Genomic DNA, 14,206 nt, shown 5'->3' on the forward strand with positions numbered 1-14,206 from the left:
GACGGAGGCTTCACGGCGGCCGAGGAGGACCCGTTCACAACAAAGGCGAGAGGCAGATTTTTATTTGGTCAAGAGTTTCACCAGACAACCGCTAAATCATTCGGAGTCAGAAATAGAAAAAACGGCCGCTATCGTCGTGCTAATTTGGTAAGTAGGTTATTTAGATTGTATTGTTCTCCATCGGGGAAATGACTTGTTTATAACGACATGCAGTATTATTAATACGTGTATGTGTCATATGGTTATAAGTTATGCTTATAAACAATCTGCATCTCTCTCTTTGATGTAACATCTTGGTTGACAAGTTGCCAAGCTAACACAGTTATCGTGACTGATCTGTACATAAGCGAGCAGCTCATGTATTGATTTTAGAAAAAGAAGTAACAGATGCGCTTTTGTGCGCAATAAGGAACGTGCAGGAAAAAATAAAACCGTCCAGCTATTAAAACAGTCGCTGAAAACACGCCCCGGTGACTATTTTCGTCAGTGTAAATAATGTTTTGCAATACATGACAGCACAGTCGAGTGTTGATTTCCTCGTGATTCGAGTGTGTATCTATATGTAATGTGTATGCAAATTGCAGAGGCTGTAAACACGTCGCCCAGCCCCTTCTAGGAAATCGACGTTTGGCTATAAACAGCGCAAATAATCTGGAGCAGCAAGAGCACACACACACACACACACACACACACACACACACACAACAGCTGACTTCCTGCATGCCGAGCATTTCACTCTCCAACTGGAGAAATTAAACGTTAACTTATCTTAATACCCTTACAAAAGTTACCATGGTGCCCATAGTGTCCGCTCCAAAATGCCATAGTTACTACATTTGTTGTTGCTACTGATGACGAGCCATAAAAGATTTAATGAGGTCTGCTTCAGATCGTGTTTTACAGTCTCTCTGTCTCTTAAAGGTGCAGTCAGGAATTTTTGCTAATTAAACATTTGCACACAAAGGTAGCATTTTTGAGAAATTTCACATAAATGATGTACATCCACATAAAATGAAGGCTCCAGATAAATCAGGCTTCTAGAAAAAGCTGTTTTGTTCTACATGGAGTGGGTCGCCCACTTGTGGGTGCTGCCATGCTGACACCATATGACTAGCATTATTGTAATGTAGAGGCATGCATTTTCTGTAAGCTGCTTTTAAACGATATGTATTGTGAAAAGTGCTATGCAAATACATGTTAGAGTTATGCAATTGAGATGCATATAATAATTAATAGTTTACTTCATATAGGCCTAATGTTTTACATAACAGACATATAAAAGCACAAAAGTTATTGAAAGTCCATTATATGGATGTGTTTAGAATGTGATGGAGAAAAACATACACAAATGTACAAAACAAGAAACTAACAAGCACTGCTGGTATGAAACAGATGCAGCTGCTAAACAAAAACTTATTTTTGTGAAAGATTTTGAAATTGCCAGTATTATCGGGAGTAACAACTGTTTTATGGTGGAAACTACGGGTAGCATGGTAATATCTTTTTGTAAGGGTAGATATGACAAGCGCATTACAATTCAGGTTACATTTTATTTTAAAGGGTTAGTTCACCCAAAAATAAAAATTCTGTCAGTAATTACTCACCCTCATGTTGTTCCAACCCCGTAAGACCTTCGTTCATCTTCGGAACACAAATTAAGATATTTTTGATTAAATCTGAGAGCTGCATCACTCCTTCATAGGCTTCTAAGACATTATAACTTGCTGGCCCAGAAAATGTATTAAAGACATCGTTAATATAGTCCAAGTGACTCCAGTGGCTCAATATAAAATTTATAAAAACGAGAATACTTTTTGTGCGCAAAAACAAACAAAAATAACGACTTTATTCCACTTTTCATTTCCTTCTCTCTGGGCCTCGAGTCTTTTCACGTAGTGTTTAAGCGTAGCGCGTCTGTGTTGCACGTCACCACGTAGGCTCACTATTGGCCGGCGCTGGTCATGTGTGTCATACGTGGTGACGTGCAACACAGACGCGCTACGCTTAAACACTACGTGAAAAGACTCGAGGCCCAGAGAGAAGGAAATGAAAAGTGGAATAAAGTCGTTATTTTTGTTTGTTTTTGCGCACAAAAAGTATTCTCGTCGCTTTATAAACTTAAGATTGAGCCACTGGAGTCACTTGGACTATATTAACGATGTCTTTAATACATTTTCTGGGCCAGCAAGTTATAATGTCTTAGAAGCCTATGAAGGAGTGATCCAGCTCTCAGATTTAATCAAAAATATCTTAATTTGTGTTCCGAAGATGAACGAAGGTCTTACGGGGTTGGAACAACATGAGGGTGAGTAATTACTGACAGAATTTTCATTTTTGGGTGAACTAACCCTTTAAGGTGTCTGTGTTACATTGTAAGTATACATTTAAGTACTGAGTAATATTAATTAACTACATGTAGGCCTACTTACTATAGGGTTAGGATTGGGGTTTGATTTAGGGTTAGTTGCTTGTAATTATGCATGATTTATAGTTATTACTACAGTACATGTAACGTGTGTAAAATAAAGTGTTACCCAGTTCCCTGCAGATATGGGCACTTTGATATAAAAAGAATAAAATGTGTTAAGCCATCATAACCGAGTGGCTTTCTGGTATATTTTGCCATAGAGAAGCTTAAAGAGATTGTTCATTAAAAAATGAGAATTATGTACTCACCCTCATGCTGTAACAAAACTCCATGATTTTCTTTTTTTCTGTGGAATATAAAATAAGATATTTGGAGAAATGTCTTGGTGTTTTTCCCCCCAGATACAATGGAAGTCAATGGGAATCAAAACAATTTGGTTACCGACATTCTTCAAAATATCTTTTGTATTTCACAGAAGAAAGAAAATGACATGAGGCTGAGTAAATAATGGCAGAATTAAATTTTTTGCATGCACTATCCCTTTAATGTTGTGACTGAGACCCCACTATTAAAATATAGTTCACTCTTTTAGCTCTATAAAAGCCAACTCAAGACCACCCAAAGAGGTTAGCCATGAAACTAGGCCAGTCGAGTTTTTACCCATGAGGTTGCCTGTCTGTGGTGAAATTGAGTCTGTTTTTGCAAATGGCCTGATTTATTTTTTCTGCTGTTGAGATACTACACCCATAATGTCAGTGTAAATATGAATACAACTGACACCTCAGGTGTCCATGTTGACAGATGGCATTTGTGGGGGCATAACTTTTGCCCTGCTGAATCCTGCCCCTCGACAGAACCTGCTCGCAGTAGGCCGACAGCAGTTGGCGGAGGGAGCCGGAAGCCCCTAGTGTTCCTGGAGGAAGTCTGTTTCTTTCCTCACAAGCTCCTACGGAGAATGAGTCAGTGTTGTTGAGACAATTAGCCGTCTGCCTCTGATCCAAGACCTGTTTTAATTTCTCTCTCTGGATGGTTGACAAGGATTTGTGTAGAAGATGCGCTGGTTTTAGGTCAGTTCTCAGTGGCGTCTATGCTCTTGCAGGTCTTCTAAAGGGCACACATGTGAAGTGGGACACGTTTAGCATCTGTTTCTGTCAGGCCTCTTCTGTGGTTAAACACATTAGTTTGTGTTGTAAGTGCTGTTTGGTTATCGTGGCGACTCAGGAGTCAGTTCACTCCTAATAACACTTCAGGCCTGTTCCTGCAGGTTTTGACTAAACGTCAAATGTTTTTTTTTCAAAAAAAATTATACATTTAATAGATTTTCAAATAGGATTTATTTTCTATTTGGCTAGTTTTGCGAATAACATGCTCTGTGGTGGAGTTAGATGTTTCCGATATTTGCTATGACCATGTGGACACTGATGTTAAATTCAGTTGTCAGTTTGCCTTTTAATGCTTAATCCTGTTCTGTAAGCACATAATTCAACTACATTCTACAACCGAATTGACTCCCAAAAAATTCAGGTAGTAACAACTGCATTTACAAAAATTCTACACCGTGTGTACTAGGGCTGGGCAAAAAAAAAAAAAGATTTTTCGATTCATCGTTTTTTAAAATGTGGTCGATTCAAAATCGATTCTCAAATGCCACGAATCGATTTATTTATCTATTACCCAAAAGCCAGTATTAGTTTTTCTCCACTGTTCATAGGCTTGCAAACTCCATTTTATATGTGAGATTTTATGTTTGTTTTATCTTAATCATAAAATAACCTCAACTAGTGCTGCACGATTAATCATATCGCAATCGCGATGTCAAGCCTACGCAATTATATGACGCTAAATGCTGCGATTTTATATGAAATAAATAAATTTGGCCTGTCAACGCAATTAATGCAGCATCTGTTAATTTTTGTCATCCTTTGGCTAATGTTACATGATCCCGCTCTTATTCATGCAAATGTTTTTAAACCATTCATGCGCGACAAGACAAAAAAGAGCGCGCTGCCTGTGAATGTCCTGACTGTGACACACAGAAAGACTCGCGCTGATATCGTGCGTGCGCACAAGACAGCCCAGAATAGAGTTATTATAGAGAACTCTCTTTCGCGCTTGAACGAACAATAACACTTATGCCAAAATGTCTTTTTGTGAGTATCCTCATAACATAAGAGCAGTCTTATGATGAACACGAAGAGTTGTGACTCGTGAGAGAATGAGGCGCGTGTGAGATCCGTGTCTCTGTCGGCAGCGGCTGGTCTTAAAGGGACCTCCACTAATTATCTCTGTCATTAAAGTTAATCAAAGAAGAAAGGGAACAGAGAAAAACACTCACTGCTCTTGACTAAAGAACTTTTGTAACTTTAATAAGGATTAGTCTATATATAATTTATAATTAATGCAGCGCAGACTGTTTGATAAGTTTATTCAATTTCTGTATATGTCCTACCTGTTAGACAGGAAGGGCACAGGTGAAAATGATATGCAAGTTTTTTTTCACTTGTAAACTTGTTCACTTTTCTTTTCTTTAAAAATAAATAAATATAGGATTTGTATTAAATATATATTCATTGAGTCGAATCGAAATCGAGAATCGAAATCGAATCGAATTGAGAGCTTGTGAATCGAAATCGAATCGAATTGAGAGCTTGTGAATCGAAATCGAATCGAATTGTAACATCTGAATCAATACCCAGCCCTAGTGTGTACGGAGCCGAACTGAACAACTAGGCTATTTGTTAATGATGTATTTAAACACCCATCAGAGATCTTTCTCTCTTCTGTATGCATGGTGCAAGCAAACCACTGGGAAAGAGGCTTGACTCATTCGTGTTGGAAATGACACCAAACAAGAAAAATCCCATAATAAACCGAAATAAATCCAAATGCTTTAGATTGAAAATAAGACCAAATATTTGTCCCTCACCTTTCTGCTTTAATACCTTCATAAACCTGATTGTTTTATGTGCCAAGCCCTAAAATGCTTATGTTAAGTGGACATGGCAACACTTCAAGAGAATGCTTCAGGAAGCAGCCTTCCTCACATAAACAAAACACAACGTTTGATGTTTGTTGACAGTGGTTTAGTCAAAATCGTAGGAAAATAACGAGATTTTGGTCGCTGTAATATTACTTTGGTCAAAAATAGTGGATAACAAACGTCAGAACGTTGGAATCTTTTCAATTGTGGGAGTGAGTCTTGTTCCATTCACACACAGAATAATAATTCAGGGGATTCACTCCTGTATTTAAATGCAGTTGTCACTCCTGAAACTCTACAGTGTGTAATTAGCCTATATCAGGGGTGTTCAGTCCTGCTCCTGGAGGGCCACTGTCCTGTAGAGTTTAGCTCCAACCTCAATTAAACACACCTGAACCAGCTAATCAAGCTTTTACTAGGCATACTAAAACATCCAGGCAGGTGTGTTGAGGCAAGTTGGAACTAAACTCTGCAGGACAGTGGCCCTCCAGGACCGAGTTTGGCCTACATGATGTAGCCAATGCCTATCTGATGAAGTTCTCCGTACATTGGACACATTGTTTGCTTTATTCTTGTTCCCAGGAAGCACACCATGTCTGCTATCTGTGGGCCCACAGGCTGAAGAGGTCTGATCGTTCTGGAGAGCTGGGAAGCGAGAGATGGGGAATACGGCCACCAAGTTCCGTAAGGCACTGATCAATGGCGATGAGGTTCTGGCCTATCAGCTCTACGAGGGCAACCCTCAGTTCAAAGAGTCACTAGACCCCAACACCTCATATGGGGAACCGTACCAACACAACACCCCGCTCCATTATGCTGCCAGACATGCCATGACACGCATACTCAGGTAAGACATGGAATATTTAGCATTTGGGCATTCTGCTTTGTTTTTATTTATCTCTAACAATCATTATGGGTCAATGGCACTGTTTTGGCATCTATTAGGCCTAATGTATTATTTTGTAAAATATTTCATTAATTTATTAAAGTACATTTCATCAGTGACTTGAATACACCTTTTCTTTGATGAACATATTTTCAATTTCTGAATTAAAATTAATATTGATATTTTTGGGGGGGCATAAAATAAAATGCCAAATACAAGTCATGTGGTCCAACCAACATGAAAACATTTTACAATAAATAATACTATAAATAATCATGAAGACCCAAATGACTGTGTGTCAAGGTCAATATGTGTCTTAAAATATCTCATAATTTGACCTTTTTATGACAAACTAAGGTCGGTACTGGTTGTAAATTTCGTAAAATGTCATGTGGTGCAACAACTCAAAAATATAATGATATTTATGAATTAATAATCCATATTTGTTATATATTTCAAGTAAAAAAAACATGATTAAGACTCAGATTTATTCAAAGTGACAGGAAAATAAATATGATATTACTTTTTGATGGTTACACCTCTTGACATGAATACAGAGGGAAGAATTTGGCATGTTTTAAACCTTTCCATCATTGTGGACTCAACTATATGTCATTGACCCGCATAACAATTTAATCTGACACTCGTAGGCCATCTGTCAGGCTCTAGGCGTGATTTTATAAAGGATGATTTGTTCTTAAATGCTTTCATACTGTTAGAAGTACTCAAGTCATGTACAATCAATTTCTGCTGTTTTTCCTGTCCATTTTGAAATGCTTTGGCCTAAAAAGTGAGGAACCTTAGGTGCAAGCTTTGAAAGTTATTTTAAGGCAAACCAGCTGTTTCAACTACAAATGTGCTGAAGATTCTGGGCCTGAATCAGCAGGCCAGTGTTGCTCAATTTATAACTTTTGGAAAGAGATTTGGAAAGCTATATGTTCTATCTGGGGGTGGTGTGATGTCAAAATAACCATCAGCCTATTGTATCGTTACATCGATGTATCCCCAAAGTCTGTTCCTTCAGCGAAAACAATGATTACTAATTTATTTCGCAATATTTAGCCTAAGTGCTTTCGTTTTTACCATTTATTTGTGACTCCTCATGCCATCTTTTCACAGGTCCTTCCTCTTCAGCAAGGATGGGAACCCCAACAAACGTAACGTGCACAATGAGTCTGCACTGCATGTGTTGTGCATGGGGCCGCATATCCTGCTATCTGAAGGGGCGCTGCAGCCGCGACTGGCCCGGCCCTATGAAGATGAACGCAGGCGGGCTGAGTGCCTCCAGATGATCCTAAAGTGGACTGGTGCCAAACTGGACCGTGGTGAATATGAGAGTGCAGACGCCAGTGCCACTGATAACAAAAAGAACACACCATTACACTATGCCGCTGCCTCAGGGATGAAGACATGTGTGGAGGTATGTAAAACACATTGTAGCCTAGGTGCTTGTATTTGTCAAAATGTGCATGTGCACTGACACTGTTTTTCTGACTCAAATCATGTATAGTGAACACTATATAGAGAATAGGGAATAGTCTTTGCACACAGCACTATTCTACACCAAAACAGGTATAGCACGATGCTAAGGTACGTTTACGCGACAACAATGTACTAAAAACATTTTTCCTTTCCTTTCCTTTCCTTTGCTTTTTTTTTTTTTTTTTGCGTACAGACGACAAAGTTCCCCATTCACACCACAAAGTACCCCGTTCACACGGATCCATGGAAATTATAAAAAATTCTGTGTGTTATGCTGCCAGGCCAGTAGTTGGCGATGTCATTTTGTAAAGAAAAGCTACACGCCTATAAACTGAACATGGTATACGCTTGCGCATGACGTCACTGTTTTCACAAATTCACGTTTTTGTTGTTTACATGAGGACGATAATGGTATCGTTTTCAAAAACTTGCACTTTGAAACCCATTTTCAAAAGTTTGTGTTTTCATGCCCCCAAAACGCCATTGTCATGTAAATGAACGGCCAAATCGCATAAAGTTTTCAGTTTTTAGTTGAAAACGGTGTTGTCCATTTAAACGGTCCATAACATCTCTCTGTATAGGCAGATCATAGGGAGACATTTTAATCGTTTCATTTTAATCGTTCTTGATCTAATATCGTCATGTCACATATTTAGACCCCTGACCTGGAACATTGTTTTTTTTGACAGTAGAGATGATTAAATCATCTGTTTGCAGAAGCCTAAGAAATCCATTCAAAGAACATTAATTCCTAAAAAGTCTGCATGTTTATTGCACTTTACAATAAGCTTCAATAAGGTTAATGTTAGTTACAGTGGTGAAAATTATTATTCGATCCTCTGCTGATTTTGTAAGTTTGCCTACTTAAAAATAAATGAAGGGTCAATAATTTTTATGGTAGGTTTATTTGTACTGATAGAGACAGAATATCAATATCAACCAAAAAATCCACATTATGTAAAGGTTATAAATTGATTTGTATTTCAGTGAGTGAAATAAGTATTTGATCCCCAAGCAAAGCATGCCTTAGTACTTGGTGGAGAAACCTTTGTTGGCAAGCACAGAGGTAAGACGTTTCTTGTAGTTGGTCACCAGGTTTGCACACATCTCAGGGGGGATTTTGGTCCATTCCTGTTTACAAATCCTCTCTAAATCCTTGAGGTTTCTTGGCTGTTGCTTGGCCATTCGCAATTTCAGCTCCCTCCACAGATTTTCTATAGGATTAAGGTCTAGAGACTGGCTAGGCCACTCCAAGACCTTAATGTGCTTCTTCTTGAGCCACTCCTTTGTTGCCTGGGCAGTATGTTTTGGGTCATTCTCATGCTGGAAGACCCATCCACGACCCATCTTCAGTGTTCTGGCTGAAGGAAGGAGTTTCTCGTCCAAGATTTGACGGTACATGGCCCTGTCCATTGGCCCCTCAATACGGTAAAATCGTCCTGTACCCTTAGCAGAGAAACAGCCCAAGAGCGTAATGTTTCCACCTCCGTGCTTGACTGTAGGGATGGTGTTCATGGGGTCATAGTCAGCATTTCTCTTCTTCCAAACACGGCGAGTTGAGTTGATGCCAAAGGCTCAGTTGTGATCTCATCTGACCACAGCACTTTCTCCCAAGCCTTCTCTGAATCATTAGATGTTTATTGACAAACTTTAGACAGGCTTCTGACTTCTTGAGCGGTGGGAGCTTGCGGGTGCTGCAGGATTTCAATCCATTCCCGGCTCAGTGTGTTACCAATAGTTTGCTTGGTGACTGTTGTCCCAACTGCCTTGAGATCATTAACAAGCTCCTCCAGTGTAGTTCTGGGCTGATCCCTCACCTTTCTCATTATCATCCGTACCTCATGAGGCGAGATCTTGCATGGAGCTACAGACCGAGGGAGATTGATTTTTTTCAATTTGTATTTCTTCCATTTCTGAATAATCACACCAACAAAAGTCTCCTTCTCACCAAGCTTCTTGCTGATGGTCTTGTAGCCCGTGCAGGTCTACAATCTGGTCCCTGACGTTTGACAGCTCTTTGGTCTTGCCGATGGTGGTGGAGAGGTTGGAATGGAAGATACAGATTCTGTGGACAGGTGTCTTTTATACACACAACGAGCTGACATTAGGAGTACTTTCTTAAAGTGACAGGACTAATCTGTGTTTCACATGGGCACATAACCAATCTGTGGGAGGCAGAATTCTTGCTGGTTGGTTGGGGATCAATTACTTATTTCACTCGATCAAATGCTAATCAATTTATAACCTTTATATAATGTGTTTTTTTCTGGATTTTTTTGCTTGATATTCTGTATCTATCCATTAAAATAAAACTACCATAATAATTATAGATCCTTCATTTCTTTGTAAATGGGCAAACTTACAAAATCATCAGGGGATCAAATAATTATTTTCTCCACTGTAATGCATTAGGTATCAAACTAACATTGAACATCACTTTTTTTTTAAAGGGATACTCCACTTTTTTCGGAAATATGCTCATTTTACAACTCCCCCAGAGTTAAACAGATGAGTTTTACCGTTTTAGAATCCATTCAGCCGAACTCCGGGTCTGACGGTACCACTTTTAGCATAGCTTAGCATAGATCATTGATTCAGACGAGTCCAGTAGCATTTCTTTCAAAATGACCAAAGAGTTTCAATATTTTTCCTATTTAAAACTTGACTCTTCTGTAGTTAAACCGTGTACTAAGATCGACGGAAAATGAAAAGTTGCGATTTTCTAAGCCTATATGGCTAGGAACTACTCTCATTCCGGCGTAATAATCAAGGAACTGTGCGGCCGTACCATGGGTGCAGCAGGCGTAGTGATATGACGCAGCGCCTGAAAATAGGTCTAATAGGTTAGACAAACTTAGTCCCGGTCACGTTGGAAGAAGTTACCGAGCTGGGGACTATTTTTAGGCGCTGCGTCATATCACTACTCTCTCTCTCTCGTGTTGATCTTCATGCACTAAATTTACAGTATGTTTTCATAGTTCAATGAACACATTAATTTCAAAAGTGAACTAATGAACTGTATATTAACAGTATTTCCGTCTCGAACCCCTCTGCAGTTTCTGGTGAAGCGTGGTGGAGACCTGTTTGCGGAGAATGAGAACAAGGAGACCCCATGTGACTGTGCAGAAAGGCAGCATCATAAGGAGCTCGCGCTCAGTCTGGAGTCTCAGATGGTCTTCTCCACTGACCCCCATGCCGAGGATATCGAGGCAGAGTATGCAGCCTTAGACCGCAGGGAGGTAAGCTCTCCAAATAAACTCTGGAATTTCTGGACATTAACATTGGCCTCAAGCCCTGATTTCCAGATGTGACAGATTTTAACCTGCATTTTTTTTAGAACAATAAAAATATAAGAGTTTATTGCAGATGACTAAATACTGATTTCGCTGTGACTGAATGATTAACACGTAACTCTGTCTGTTTTTAAGTTTTATGAAGGTTTGAGAGTGCAAGATCTCAGAAGACTGAAGGACATGCTGATAGTAGAGACGGCAGACATGCTGCAAGCTCCTCTTTTCACCGCAGAGGCTCTTCTTCGGGCTCACGGTACGATTGTGTCACAAGATATTTTGACTCCATTTGCAGGCCCAAATTGAATTATGTATTGAACTACATATTGGTAGCTGAAAACTGGGTTTTTCTGAGGGCAACCCTCTACAATGCAAGGTAACATACCAAATTTCAAGATAGGTGCCTAAAAATGCCTTTAATTAGCTAATGGCTAGTAAATTGTATGATTTCACTCGCATGTGATTGTAAGAGGCAAAAAACTAAGTTTAGCTCAGATATAATTTCATTGCAAGAGAGGCTTACACATGCCATGTAAAGAGAATTGAAAGTTGATCATTTGCACGTGTTTTTAAGTCTTGGCAATTTTATTTTTTTATTGCATTTTTAGAACTCAAAAACAACTTCCATTCATTGACAGAATATATTAACAGTATATTCAAAACAAACTGTTAGGGGTTAACAGTTTAGGACCCAAGGACCAGATGTTTGAAAGAAGACCCGGAGTCAGAATTATAAAAAATTGAAGAAAAGTTTTACTGAAGATAGTTTGCAGTTTCATCAGCAGAAGTCAGCTTCAAGACTCACACAGGAGTTGCCTGTAGGCCGCCCCGCTTACACTTACAAAGATCACAGCAGTTATACCATTTCCAAGGTCTAAGCTACGTCATTGCTTACAGGTTGAATGATTCTCATTGGCTAAGAAATTGATAAACATAGTAATTTTCCACACAGACTGAAGCATATCTCCATAGATTCGGACCCTGAAGTTAGGCACGTCGTGACCTTCCAGTTCTCAGGCCCCGTCCACACTACTGCGTTTTCGTTTAAAAACGGAGACCTTTTGCTACGTTTGCACCTCCCCTCCACACTAAAACGGCAAAAACGGAGACCCAAAACGGAGAAGTTTAGAAACGCTGCCGACCCGTTTTTCGTTTTGAATCTCCGGAGGGCGTTTTAGTGTGGACGGGTCAAAACGGAGGACTTTAGAAACGATGACGTAGTAGAGGCTCACGCTCGGATCTATGATTGGGTGTCATCAGTCATGGCGTAGGCTATATCCTTTCTAGCAGCTGTTGTGCAAGTAAATTCTGCATTTTACAATGCTAACTGCCTACATGCGCCGGAGGCAAGCTATTATTCGAGCGATCTCTGACAATTCCCGGTAAAATAGTGACAATGTGACAATTCCCGTGTGCAACTGACAATTCCCGATAAAATAGTTTACGTTTGACAATTTCTGGTATCGACCGTGTACATGGAGCGTCGGTTTTGGGTTAACCCGGGAAGAACCAGCGCATGGTGGGATAATTTTATCAATGAAGTTGTGTTTACACCGGCTGAATGGTCACGTGATCTGCGTTTTCAGTCATTTTAATGTGGATGGAGATCAATTCTAATACGCAGCTAAAACGCTGGTGTGGACGGAGATCGTATTCGTTTTAATTCTCCATTTCTAAACGAAAACGCAGTAGTGTGGACGGGGCCTCAGATTTGGGTTGCTGGGTTCCAGCAAACCCCGAACAACAGCTCAGTCAATCTCCAACAATGCCAGTGGTTCCTTAACCTGTAAGCAAGAAGACTAACACACACACCGACACACAGCTTTTCCAAGGTTGGATTTGGCCAGGCTCTAACTATAAACAGGAGTCTCGTCGCAAAACATCAAGATAATGCGTTCTTTCTCAAGAAGAGCTACATTTGAGTCTAACTGGAAAGTAAGGCTTTAACTGAGAAATGGTCCCTTAAACTATTGGCTTCAATGACCCCTATGTGTTTTAACATGTTGAAGACCTTTCTCAAACACAAAACATGTTCCTATTTCATTTCTGGAAGCCGGGCTAAATAAGCAAGCACTGTTACTGGATTCAGATATCAAATACTGACATTAAAGAATACATGAAAAGAACATTTCAGTAATCACACTGTTAACTTCTATATCAAAGTAAAATCTCCAGAGAAGTCATTCAACTCATTTGATATTTAGAAGGAAAAATATTGATTAATACCTTGATTATAATCACTCATTACATATACATTGAAGCAGCAGTGGATTCCAATCATCCCCCTTCAAAACATACAAGATAAAAAAAGAAAAAGGAGTATAATCTTCCATTGCAAACTATTAGCTCACATTATGGATAAACAAAGTGCTCATCAGTAAAATCCAAACAACAGAGTCTTGCCAATTTAAACATTCAAGCGCAAGGAGACGTGAAAGAGAACTCAATTTGGTACCCGCTCGCTGTGAGAAGTTTTGTGTGGGCACACATTTGAAGCGCGTGCCCAGAAAGCCACGTCTGACAGCAAGTGAATACTGATTTGAGTTCTCTCTCATGTCTTCTTGCGCTTGAATGGACAATTTCACACAAAATTGTGTCAAAATGCCCATCTTGGCGACATCCTAGTAAACATAGCTGGTTATGTCTTAAGTGAATGTAAACAGTCGAGAAAGACTGCATGTGTAACAGTATCAGTATATTGGATCCGTGCACCGTCTTAAAGTGATAGCAGCCTAATATGCCTGCTGCTGTCTGTGTTTTTAATGTTCATCAAACAACAGACTAACTGCAAAAAATCACTCAATGCTCTTGACTGAGTAACTTTTGTAACTTTAAAGGAATAGTTCACTTAAAAATGAGAATTCTGTCGTCATTTACTCACCCTCAGGTTGTTTCAAACCTGTATAAATTTATTTCTTCTGCAGAACACAAAGGAAGATGTTTTGAAGCATGTCAGTAACTAGACAGTTGATGGACCCCACTGACTCAATGACATTTAAAGGGTTAGTTCACCCAAAAATGAAATGAATAGTTGAATAAAGTTGTTATTTTTGGGGGGTTTTGCGCACTAAAAGTATTCTCGTCGCTTGATAAACTTAAGGTTGAGCCACTGTAGTCACTTGGACAATTTTAACAATGTCTTTACTAACTTTTCTGGGCTGGCAGATATCATTTACCTAGCAGCCTATGAAGGAGTGAGC

The 14,206-nt window shown here is 39.4% G+C and overlaps 1 protein-coding gene across 2 annotated transcripts in view; it reads left to right on the forward strand.

Moving 5' to 3' along the window:
- ankib1b (ankyrin repeat and IBR domain containing 1b) overlaps positions 1 to 14,206 on the forward strand; it is a 39,241-nt gene continuing 25,035 nt past the window's right edge. The window contains exons 1-5 of one of the 2 annotated variants that reach the window (XM_084385372.1): positions 1 to 147; positions 5,931 to 6,195; positions 7,354 to 7,654; positions 10,773 to 10,955; positions 11,145 to 11,262. In XM_084385372.1, the coding sequence (XP_084241498.1) occupies positions 6,008 to 6,195; positions 7,354 to 7,654; positions 10,773 to 10,955; positions 11,145 to 11,262 (790 nt within the window). In that variant the 5' untranslated portion in view covers positions 1 to 147; positions 5,931 to 6,007. The remainder of the gene's footprint in view (positions 148 to 5,930; positions 6,196 to 7,353; positions 7,655 to 10,772; positions 10,956 to 11,144; positions 11,263 to 14,206) is intronic. The other variant, XM_084385373.1, reaches the window with a different exon arrangement.

This window comes from Rutilus rutilus, assembly GCF_951802725.1.
Source record: "Rutilus rutilus genome assembly, chromosome: 17".
NCBI classification, from domain to species: Eukaryota; Metazoa; Chordata; class Actinopteri; order Cypriniformes; family Leuciscidae; genus Rutilus; species Rutilus rutilus.